Source organism: Myotis yumanensis, unplaced genomic scaffold (genome assembly GCF_028538775.1).
Source record: "Myotis yumanensis isolate MYYU_CA2020_CCGP unplaced genomic scaffold, mMyoYum1.0.hap1 SCAF_1, whole genome shotgun sequence".
In the NCBI taxonomy this organism is placed as follows: domain Eukaryota; kingdom Metazoa; phylum Chordata; class Mammalia; order Chiroptera; family Vespertilionidae; genus Myotis; species Myotis yumanensis.
This window is the reverse complement of record NW_027223752.1, coordinates 134,603,169-134,615,532: the sequence shown is the minus strand read 5'-3', so window position 1 is coordinate 134,615,532 and position 12,364 is coordinate 134,603,169. Positions and strand designations below refer to the sequence as shown.

The window sequence follows — 12,364 nt, the reverse complement described above, 5'->3', positions numbered from 1 at the left end:
ATATAAAAATAAATTGCTTTCTTCTATACTGGCAATGAACATGGAGTTTGAAATTAAAAAAACAACAACACATTACCAATTACATTAGCACCCCAAAATAAAATATGTAGGCATAATTCTAACAAAATATAAGACCTATATGAGGAAAATGGGAAAATGCTGATAAAAGATATCAACAAAGAATTAAATAAATGGATAAATATTGCGTGTTCAGGATAGGAAACCTCAATAGTGTCAAAATGTCAGTTCTTCCCAACTAGACCTATAGATTTTACATGATCCCAATAAAAATCTCAACAAGTTGTTTTGTGGGTATCAATAAACTGATTCTAAAATTTATAGGGAAGGCAAAAGACCCAGAATTGTCACCTCAATATTGAAGGAAAAGAACCAAGTTGGAGAGCTGATATTACCCAACTTCAAGACTTAATGTAAAGCTACACAAATTAAGACAGTGTGGTATTCGTGCAAGAATAGACAACAGATTAATGGAACAGAGTAGAGAATCCAGAAATAGATCTACACAAATATAATCAACTGATTTGACAAAGGAGCAAGTATAGCATAATGGAGAAAAGATAGTCTTTTCACTAAATGGTGCTGGAATAACTGAATATCCACATGTAATAAAAAAATGACCCTAAGCAGAGACCTTATGCCCTTCACAAAAATTAATTCAAAATGGATCATAGACTTAATGTAAAACACAAAACTTTAAAACCCCTAGAAGGTAACATAGGAGAAAACCTAGGTGGCCTCAGGTATGGCCATGCCATCTTAAATATAACACCAAGAAGTGACCCATGAGAGTAATAATTGATAAGGTAGATTTCATTAAAATGAACATTTTCTGTCCTGCAAAAGACATTGTTAAAAAAATGAGAAGACAAACCATGGACTGGGAGAAAATATTTGTAAAAGATGTTTCTGAAAAATGACTGGTATCCAAAGTATACAATAAACAGTTAAAACTCAACAAACAAACAATCAGATTAAAAAATGGACAAAAGACCTGAACAGACATCTCACCAAAGAAGAGATATAGATAGCAATGAAAAAAATGCCCCATATAATATATGATTATGGAATTGCAAATTAAGACAATGATATATCACTACACACCTATTAGAATGGCTAAAATCCAAAACACTGATTTGCCACAACAATACCAAATGTTGACATGAATGTGGAGCACCAGGAACTCTCATTCACTGCTGAGGGAATGTAAAACGGTACAGCCATGGAAGACAGTTTGGCATTTTCTTGCAAAACTAAACTATTACCATATGATCAAACAATGGAGCTTCTTAGTATTTACCCAAATTAATTGAAACTTATGTCCACCTACAAACTTGCACATGGATATTTGTAACAGCTTTATTCATAATTGCTCAGCCTCTGAGGCAACCAAGTTGTCTTTCCGTTGATGAATGGATAAAAAAAATGATACATTCAGACAATGGAATATTGTTCAGTCCTAAAAAGAAATGAGTTATCAAGATATAAAACGACATGTTAGAAACGTAACTGCATTTTGCTAAGTGAAATAAGCCAATCTGAATAAATTGCATACTATATAATTCTAACATTCCGGAAAAGGCAAAACTATGAGTCAGTAAAAAGATGAGCAATTACCAGGTGTTAGAGGGGAGGGAAGGATGAACACATGTAGCATAGAGGGTTTTTAGGGCAGTGAAACTATTCTGTACATACTGCAATGAAGGATACATCATTACACATTTGAAAAGCCCATGGAGTGTACAATACCAAGAGTGGACCTAATGTAAACTATTGACTTTGAGTGGTAATGATGTGTCAATGTGGGTTCATCAATTGTAAGCACTCGTGTGTGGGATATCTACAGGGAAGGAGGTTGTGTGTGTGTGTGTTGGGGGAGGAGTACACGGGAACTCTCTGTACTTACTGCTCAATTTTGCTATGAACCTAAAACTAGTCTAAATGGTAATTTCTCATTAATTGCAAAAATAGAATGTGGGGAGTTGCTCTGGAGATGACAATGGTAGGATGAATTGAAGGAGAAATGCTGAATGCAGGAGAGTAGTTAGATGATTAGTCCAAATCAGAAGTTGTAAGGATCTCAGCTGGGGCCATGACATTATGGGTTATATTTACAGAAGAGGATGGAGTGTGTGGCTGCATTTCCTTCCAAGAGGGAGTGTATCTGGGAGCTTCCAAACAAGATCCTGGTGGTGAAGGTGTTGGGATAAATGGTGTGGGGCAGGGGCAGTTAAGGAGAAAAGGTAATACATTAATGACTTTGTGGTATTTAAATGAAATAAATCCCTGATGAATTTTTCCCCTGGAATGACCAAACTTACACCAGCCCTTTGGTATGCCACAAAATCCCCCATTGGAGACCCCACCCCCACCCCACCCCCAGTAGCCCCCACAGTGGCAGGCAGTGGAGGCTGGGCAGAGGACATCGGCTGTCAAAGCAACGCCTCCATCCTGCTGCTCATTCTCTCTTCTTACTGCTGCCCATGAACCTCCATCACTGGAAATGCAGAAGGACGCTCCCCATTCTTGACACATTTCTCCTTAAGTCACAACTTCCCGACCCTAAGTTCCAATGAATCCTGGTACCCAGCCCTGGAAAGGCTAATTCCCTCTAGGAATCCTGCCAGCAGAATGTTGCTTCAGTTTGAAGACAAATTATAAATTAATAATGAAAAAAAGCCCCAGACTCTCACATCTGCCAAAACACATCATTTCCTGAAAGGTTCCTGAGAGGGACTCCGTGATGTGCAGCCCGCCCTCGCCCTCCTCAGCCTTTTCCAGATTCCAGACGCAGACTGGCATGTCCTCGAAACGCACCGCAGCCGCCTTTCCCAGGGCAGTGCCAGTGTTGTTCTTGGAAGGAAAACACCTTTCAGCTGCATTACCACCTGCCTGTTTCTCACAGTCCATCGTTCCCTAAACCCCATCAATAATACAGAACAGACAGACCTGTCACCAACCGAAAACCCAGAGAGAAGACTAAGAATGCTTGTGGTTAGTGTGGGGGTCGAAGCGACGTTTAAGTTGCTACGGGTGCCAGGAGTTTCCAAAGATTGTTTCTAAAATCATCACAAGAACAGAAGTGTCCTTGTCACCTGCTGTTTCTTTAAAAACGAGTCACCCAAATAGCCACATCCCATAAAATCAACTCCCTAGGAAGTCTTGGTAACCTAATACCTAAGAAGTGACCAGGTCCTGGCCTGGGGCTCTGAGGAGAGTAGAGTTCTCGCTCTCTCCTGCCCTCGGTGTCTCCATCTGAAAAATGCAGAATTTTGAGCCCACTTCCCTCCTCTTTTCTGGAATGATCACTTCTCAAACAAATCTGATTCTCTCAAGGAATACCCATTGAAACTACTTTTGTCTCTTCTGGCAACTGTTTTATATTTCTTCAGCCCGTTTATTCTGACTCTGGAAGTTGCTGGATTTTAGAAGTCACTTCTCTGCTATGTAATCTGCACAGACCACCCCGCCCCCTCAGGCATTTAGAGACTTTATGGTGTTCTCCCCACAAGGCACATCAGTAAGAAATAAGGTGCTGCGGAATAGAATCAGATTCAGTAATGGGGACAGTCACAAAGACTGTGGGGGTGGCAAGGAGGGCCTATTGCACGTGGAATAAGTGAAAGTCTTTACTTACAAACACGTCCATGAGCAGATGTTCCAGCGTCACTTCAAAGTCTTCCAGTTTGGCAGCTAAAGTCATAATGAACGTTCCAATTTGTTCTTAGACTGACAGCCCAAACCTACAAACTCTCAGCTCAGTAAACACGGCTGGCATCAAATTTAGTCACCAGGCAAAATTGCCACTAATGGGGAGTGGAAACCCTTAAAAGAAAACAGAACATTGCAGACCGCACTGCTGGTGCTTTGCAGCCGGAGATCTTAAAGGGTGAAAATAAAGAGCTATATTAATGGCGCTAAGGACCAGACTGGGCACAAGGCGCTGTCACCAGGTGAAGAATCTGGCCACTGTCTGCTCTTTATAACGTAACTTCATAGTCGGAGGCACCGGGCAAAATGCAGGAACCTCAACAGACAGTGAAAGAGAGGGACAGTGAGATGGGGTGAGAAGCCAGAGTGGGGGAAATGGAATAAACTGTCTGACTCTGATATTTATAGGGCCACATGTTTTTGACTCTAGCCATTTCTCAGTTCATTTCTGACCTTTCATAAATGGCCAAACACACTGGAGTGTATTGTAGACGGGGCAGCGGGTCCCACAGAACTTGGCTGTGACCAAGGCTCGGGCAATTCACACAGACATGCCATCAATAGTCCTTTGTAAAACACGCATCAGACCTTGTTCTGTACGCGATGACAGAAAAGCACATAGTCTTGTGAAAAACAAGGAAACGAAAATTGTGGGGGTACTAAATTTTTCCTCAGAATATTATTAGATCCTTTACACACTCCCCCATCTCCACCCTCCCAACCCCTCCTCTGTAAGAGTAGATAAACATCAAGCAAAAAATTTAATCTCTTGTGTCAACTCCTCAAGCTTCTGCCAGTTAAAGAATATCCATTAAACCTTGTAAATGCCATTTCTCATTTTCTGCCTCCAAAGTATGCTTTGCTTTTTACCTTAAACATTTGAATTGTGGCCGAAACCGGTTTGGCTCAGTGGATAGAGCGTCGGCCTGCGGACTGGAGGGTCCCTGGTTCGATTCCGGTCAAGGGCATGTACCTGGGTTGCGGGCACATCCCCAGTGGGAGATGTGCAGGAGGCAGCTGGTCGATGTTTCTCTCTCATCGATGTTTCTAACTCTCTATCTCTCTCCCTTCCTCTCTGTAAAAAATCAATAAAATATATTTAAAAAAAAAAACATTTGAATTGTGGTAAAATACACATAACATAAAATTGACCATCTTCATTATGTTTAAGTGTAAAGTTCAGTATTGTTAAGTACATTCACATCGATGTGCAACCAATCTCCAGGGCTCTTTTCATCTTGTAAAAATGACTCTGAGACTCATTAAATAACAACTCCCCCTTCTCCTTGCTTTCCAGCCCCTGGCAACCAGCATTCTATTTTCTATCTCTATGGATATGAGTACTTTTGGTACCTCATAAAAATGGAATCAGACAATAGTTGTCCTTTTGTGTTTGGCTTATTTCTTTTAGTATAATGTTTTTAAGGTTCATCCATGCTGTAGCATGTGTCAGAATTTCTTTCCCTTTATGGCTGAAATTTTTTGCTTGTTTGTTTGTTAATCCTTACCTGAGAATATTTTCCCATTGATTTTTAGAGAGAATGGAAGGGATGAGGGACAGAGATAGAGAAACATTGATGTGAGAGAGACACATTGATTGGTTGCCTCCCGCATGGGTCCGACTAAGCCTGGGTGGGGATTGAGTTTGCAAACTGCAACCAAGGTACGTGCACTTGGTTGGAATTGAACCCAGGACTCTTCAGTTCGCAGGCCAGTGCTTTACCCACTGAGCCAAACCAGCTAAGGTCGTGGTCGGCAAACTGCTGCTCGCGAGCCAAATGTGGCTCTTTGGCCCCTTGAGTATGGCTCTTCCTAAGCCTTAGGAGTACCCAAATTAAGTTAATAACAATGTACCTACCTATATAGTTTAAGTTTAAAAAATTTGGCTCTCAAAGGAAATTTCAATCGTTGTATTGTTGATATTTGGCTCTATTGACTAATGAGTTTGCCGACCACTGAGCTAGGGCAAGGCTGAAATGTTATATCTTAAGAAAGACCATTGCTTTGAACAACTTTTCAGGCCTGAGAAAATCTCCCTGTCAAGCCTCTAGTCGCCATTCTTGCTGTAACTGTCCTATGAGAAATAGCCTCCGTCTGCGAGGGAGTTCTATCTTGTTCCCTAAACAATTTCCAAGCTTCAGGGCCCGTGCGAATTCCAATCTCTGACTCCAGGCAGGGTGTGACCACTTAGTAGCCAGTGTTGATGACAAAAAATAAGGTAGCCCACATGAAATTGAGAAGAAACTATGAATATAAAGTCTTTGCTTTACAATAAAATTTCCCCTTCTCTTGTCAGAGCTCTCTAAAGTGGGAACAGATGAAACTGTCCAATTTAGTATCTTTCTATGAATTTTCATTTTCCCAAAGGAGATACAAACCCACTTAATTGGGCACTTATTAAACAAAGCAACCATAAAGGACAAGGAAAATTTTTGATTAAAAAGCATCATATTATTTCTAAAGCAGATTTGGAGTCTGTGCGAATAGTTTAGCCTGACAGTCGGTCATAAATTGTACATAAGTGTTCTCTGAGTTACGGTTTGGATTCTGTTCTCAGGCCTCTAATAGAGGACATAGAGTGGGCCTCGTGATAGGCGTCCCTTGTTAGGCACAGGCCCGAGGGAGGGGGCTCAGTGTTGTGATGGATGGCTTCAATAACCAAGAATGTATAGAAAATGTATTTCCCTGATGAGCAAACTCATATTCACAGACCTTCCTATCAGCTGATGCTTTTGCCATGTCTGTACTTGATGCAAGGGCAGAGCAGGCAACGTCAAAAACAAAGTCTCAACTAGCTGCTGCCATGTGGTTGCCACATTTTTTAAAACTACAGCTGCCATCAGATACTCAACAAGCCAGGTGCCTCCTTTCACCAGGTAAGATGGGGGAACCATCAGCCATATAACCAGGAGACCAGTGGGGACGATAGGTGTTTCTTAGAGGCAGTCTTTTTCTGGTCTCCTGAAAACCTCAGGAAGGCTTTCAACACCAGGTTATTTTCTTTCCTTATGAATTACATTTGGACAAAGTATTTTGAATAGCTGGGACTTCATAAAAGACATACTTGTTTATTTCATTAATCCTCTTCTTGGGATGGATAAGGGATCAGCTGATGGAGTACAGTTAATAGTTCTCATTTAAGACAGTCTCCCAGTCCCAGCAAGGACTTTAGATGGCAATTTTCTGAGACAATTTCTTAGGCTCTAAGGGAAGTACATGGCAGTGGCTTCTTCTCTAACATAAACAGAAAAGTTCAAGGCTAAGAAACTACATAATTTGGGCAGTGTCAGTGGTTAGTATCCTTGATCTAGGCCTCTGAGGACGATGTATCAAGAACATCCTACTTTTGGGAACTAAATCACTTGAACTATTTCCAAAAGTGAAAACTTGACCAAAAGGGAGTTAATATGAAGAGAGAATGAGGAATTTGGTAGTGGGTTGTGGATGTCATCCATAAGAGACATTTAATGCCCTGGCTGGGTAGCTCAGTTGGTTAGAGCATCGTCCCAAAACACCAAGGTTGCAGGTTTGATCCCTGGTCAGGGAACATACAGAAAAGTAGGCACCCTAGAAGCAGAAGGACCACAGCAGTCTGAAGGTGGGGAAACCCTAGAAGATACGACATTATAAGGCAAGTTCACTGCCATCAGTACTTACCAATAGATGAAAATATGGTAAAGAATGGGTTAGGCAGATTGAATGGGGAATCTCTTTTAGTGACTATATTATGTCTAATTGATATGTTTTTGGTAACTATGGAGAAGTTTCGTTGGCGCTTTCATTCATCCTTTTGACCAATATTTATTCAGAAACTGGGCCAGATACTAGCACAGCTCCTTCTTCCAGATCTTACAGTCTCAAGAAGACATGGCAAGATGGGATGCAATTTTATACTGTATCTCCTCTTACCTGCGGGGGATATGTTCCAAGACCCCCATTGGATGCCTGAAACTGTGGATAGTACTGAACTCTCTCTATATGTATATTTTTTACTTTATATACATACCGATAATAAAGTTCAACTTATAAATTAGACACAGTAAGAAACAGTAACTAACAATGAAATAACAACAATTATAACCATATACTCTAATCAAAGTTATGTGAATGGTCTAGGACCATTATTAAATAAAATGAGGGTGACTGGAACACAATAATTGAGCTACTGAAAAGTTGATCTGATAGCCTGTATGGCTACTAAGTGACTAACAGGTGGGGAGTACAGTGTGGAGATGCTGGACAAAGGGATGATTCACGTCCCAATCAGGGTGGAGGGAGACAGTGCAAGACACAATTTAAAACATATAAATTCTTCATCTCTGCATTTTTCCATTTAATATTTTTGGACCATGTTTGACTGTAGGTAACTGAAACCATGGAAAGTGAATAAATGGCTAATACCGTACTATCTTTTCGGGGTAGATGAAAGAAGAGTGTACTTCTTTAATGGGGGTGCTCACTCTGGGAATTGGGGGGTGAGGGAAAGCTCACTGATAAAGGGGGACAGGAGAACAGTCCTCTCACTCCATGGGAAAAGCAATGAGCAAGAACGAGTGAGGTACAGGGCACACCTCTGAGGAAGGGGTTTGCAGCATTAAGTAACAGGAGCATGGCTGGGGGCCACAATGGATCCAAGGATTTGAGCCCAGAGATCACTGTGTTTCAGAAGGTGGCAGGCAAGGAGTCAGTAGTGGCAACCTGGAATCCTGATTCCACCCCATAGATGGCTTAAGTCACAGTTGGAAAAAAACAAAAAACTTTACCCACTGATCAAAATTAGTGACCACTAGAGAAGGATCTGATGCATACCACCAACTGAGAACAATAATCAGCAACATACCTGATATAGTAGGCAAATACTAGAATTTGTTCTGCATATTCAAACAATAACATTAATGGATTATCTATCTATCTATCTATCTATCTATCTATCTATCTATCTATCTACCTACCTACCTATCATCTATCTATATATAGATACTAGAGGCCTGGTACGTGGATTCGTCCACCAGTGGGGTCCCTCAGCCTGGCCTGCACCCTCTTGCAGTCCGACATCCCCTGAGGGATGTAGTAGTGTGCCAGGGAGGAGCCCAAGCCTGGGCCAGGCACTGCACTGCTCCCGCTCATCCTGCCCCGCTGCACCTGCCACTGCTCAGTAGCGCTGCCATGGAGGCAAGAGAGGCTCATGCTGCCGCAGCTGTGCTCACCAGCCATGAGCTCGAGGTCTGGTGCCCATTGCTAGCTGAGCAGTGCTCCCCCTGAGGGAGCCCACTGACCACCAGGGGGCAGCTCCTGCATTGAGCATCTGGCCCCTGGTGGTCAGTGCGCATCATAGCAACTGGTCGACTGGTCGTTCAGTTGTTCGGTCACTTAGGCTTTTATGTATATAGATATTGATTTCAGAGAGGAAAGGAGAGGAATAGAGAGATAGAAACATCAATGATGAGAGGGAATCATTGATCAGCTGCCACCTGCATGCCCCCTAATGGGGTTCAAGCCCGCAACCTAGATTTGTGCCCTTGACTGGAATTGAACCTTGGACCTTTCAGTCCACAGGTCAACACTCTGTCTACTGATTGAAACCTGTGAGGGCTATGGTTAGATTTTTTAATTTAGAGTTTCTTTCTGTTTGAATCTTGAGTGACCACCTCCTTCTCCCAAGTCTATGAAAAGTCTTCTGCAGCAGGCTCAACATTTTGTTGTTAGGACTCAGATAAGTTCTTGAAGGGTGGGCATTGGCTGAATTCCCTGTAGAGACAGCAAGCAAGTGTCTCCTCGGTATTCCCTGAGGAAACTGTGGGTAAACCCTTCTTCTAGAGAGAACTGTTATTCTGCAGCCCTGGAAATAAATCTCCATGTCAAAGGTATGAGTACACTGGAGAAGTGAGGTCCTTGGTTCAATGAGAGCACAGTGCCATTCATCTCAAACAATCTCTAAGTACAACAGTGTGCAAGCCTGAGCCATTGGGCAATATACAAAATGTTTTTCTGGAATGATCTCGCTGCCCACCCTAGTGCAGTGATTTTCTATTCAACAAAACCATTTATTTGAAGGTCAGGTACAAAGTAGTGATCAGACCACCATACAGTTTAATTAAATTGGTCATTAAAATAACATAGCTAACCATTTTTTGGACCTCATTTAGTGAAGCTAAGCAGAAATTTGAAGCAAAGATTAAATAATTACTGAGATCTTTTTAAAAAGCAAAATCAGTGCTTTTATTTTGATCATTCAATTATGTTCTATAGACCCAGTTTATAGTGCACTTCCCCCCCCCACACACACAATGATACATTAAAAGCGATTGATACCAATGTCTTATTGATGTCCTGTCAAGCTTCTGCCTTAACTTAAAATTAGAAAGAGAGAGGATTTTTAAAGATATGCTTGTTTAAGTAAATCAGGCTCTTTTGATGGCCCCACAGCTGCCTGTCTGTGTCTAGTTATAAAGGCTCGCCTGTTTGGTCTCGCTGTCTCTCGGAGGACAGACGATAATTTAAAGCTTGCCTCTATAGGGTCCCCCGCAGGCTGGCACTGCAGTGGGTCAGGGCAGTGGTATCAGCAGACCATGCATGGAGTGTCTGCCTCATTCTTCCCCTGTTTGTGTCAGATGGCTTATACAGCCAACCTTGTCTTCCACATGCACAATGCATTTTCAATTTTGATAGCCTCTCTGACAAGGACAAAGGCTCTATTCCTCCACATCTGTCCCACCCACCCCACTCCAGCTCTGCTTCCTACACCCTCATACCCTGCCTGCTCACAAGGACAAATTTTGAGATTTTCAAAACTAACAGGCAGTGAAATTGGTGTCAGGCACATGCGGTGGTGCTCTGGGTTTATGATGGAGAGAAACACATAATGACTTGCCTGATCTTTCAGGCTTGCCACCTGTCACTGGCTCTACCATTTGGAGAAAAGGAGACTTTAGAGATTCTGTGATGGGCACCAGCAGGGCAAACTGGGAATGTGCCAGGATAACCATGCCGGCCCTGCCACCTGAACTCGTAACAAATGCGGGCTGTGGAAGCACAGAGCCTGCCACATTCTCCCAGATCTTTTACAGACACTCTGATGGCTCTTTCTCATCTGTAAATGGTACACAGGACTTAAAGATTTCCACGCCTAACTGGGTTGTTTTGAGAATGAACACAATAATTCTAGATAAAGCACTTAGAACTGGTCTGAAATGAGAAAATATATATATATATATATATATATATATATATATACACATATATATACATATATATATACACATATATACATATATACTGAGTGGCCAGATTATTATGACCAGCCAGATTATTATGACCACCCCATCAGTACTTCACTGACACTTCCAAAAATACTGAATTTTGAATACTTCCTAAGCAAATACTCTCAAGGTTTTATTATTATTATTATTTGCATAATTAATTCACTTCATTGTACTGATGGGGTGGTCATAATAATCTGGCCACTCAGTGTATATATTATATTCCAGGCAATGAAATGCTATTTACAGTTGTAAATATGCTATTTACAGTTGTGACTATAGATAAAAACTCATTATATATATTCAGGCATAAAATTTTACCATTTGTATCATACAATATTTTATTCCTGAATACATTATATACTGTATATACTGTATACATACAGAAATATATATATATACACACACATATATATATATATATACTCTATAATGTACATATATTATATCTCACAAATGGTAGCATATTTACAATTGTAATTAGTACTTCATTTAATCTATTCCCTATTGATGGGTACTTGTTTTGTTTTTAGAAATTTAATTTTATTTATTGATTCATTTTAGAAAGAGAGTAGGGGGAGAGAGAGAGACATTGATTTGTTAGTCCACTTATTTATTCAGTCATTGATTAGTGCTTGTATGTGCCCTAATCAGGGATGGAACCCAAAAACTTGGTGTATCAGGATGATGCTTTAACCAACTGGGCAACCTGGCCAGAGCTATTGATGGGTATTTTAATGTGTCAGTAATACAAGAGAAAGTATTTTTTTATATATGTGCCAAAATATTTATAAGGTAGACTTCTAGAAATGGAATTGCTGGCTCACAGGTCATTACATTAAAAATAACTAGATATTGTGCATTGTACCAGTTTACATCCCCACAGGAAAGAGAAGGCCTGAGTCAGCCACACAGTATATGTGAGTGCCAATTTTTTAATTTGGGACAATATGATGAGTGAAAATGACATCTCATTTTTATTTCAACCTATAATCTCCTTAATAAGCAAAATATTGGTTCATAAAATTTCCTAATACATATTCCCCTTTTTAAACCAAAGCTTCATTAGATCAAAACAAGGCCAGCTGTGTCCCATAAGCATTCCAATAATGGGCATGAACTAAGATTAGCAACAAAATGTGAGATCCATCTACCCATGGAAGTCCACATTTAAAGTCAATTTAAGAGAATCTTTATTAATGGTTCCCTTATGCATATCTGTATTACCCACCCCAAACACACCTGTTAGGATGAATGGAAATTAAAACCACACTAAGCTAGAACAAAGGGTAATTCATCCAAATATTCCCCTCCAAAAAAATTTCCCTTTGGCCTTGAGAAGACATATCAAAGCCAAAAAAAAAAAAAAAAAGGTT

The 12,364-nt window shown here is 40.8% G+C and overlaps 1 protein-coding gene across 1 annotated transcript in view; it reads right to left on the bottom strand.

The window, feature by feature from the left end:
- The window catches only part of FRMD4A (FERM domain containing 4A), a 363,981-nt gene extending 360,204 nt beyond the window's left edge, over positions 1–3,777 (bottom strand). The window contains exon 1 of the mRNA XM_070432133.1: positions 3,656–3,777. Within this exon, the coding sequence (XP_070288234.1) occupies positions 3,656–3,721 (66 nt within the window). The 5' untranslated portion in view covers positions 3,722–3,777. The remainder of the gene's footprint in view (positions 1–3,655) is intronic.
- Between the last annotated feature and the right edge of the window lie 8,587 nt (positions 3,778–12,364).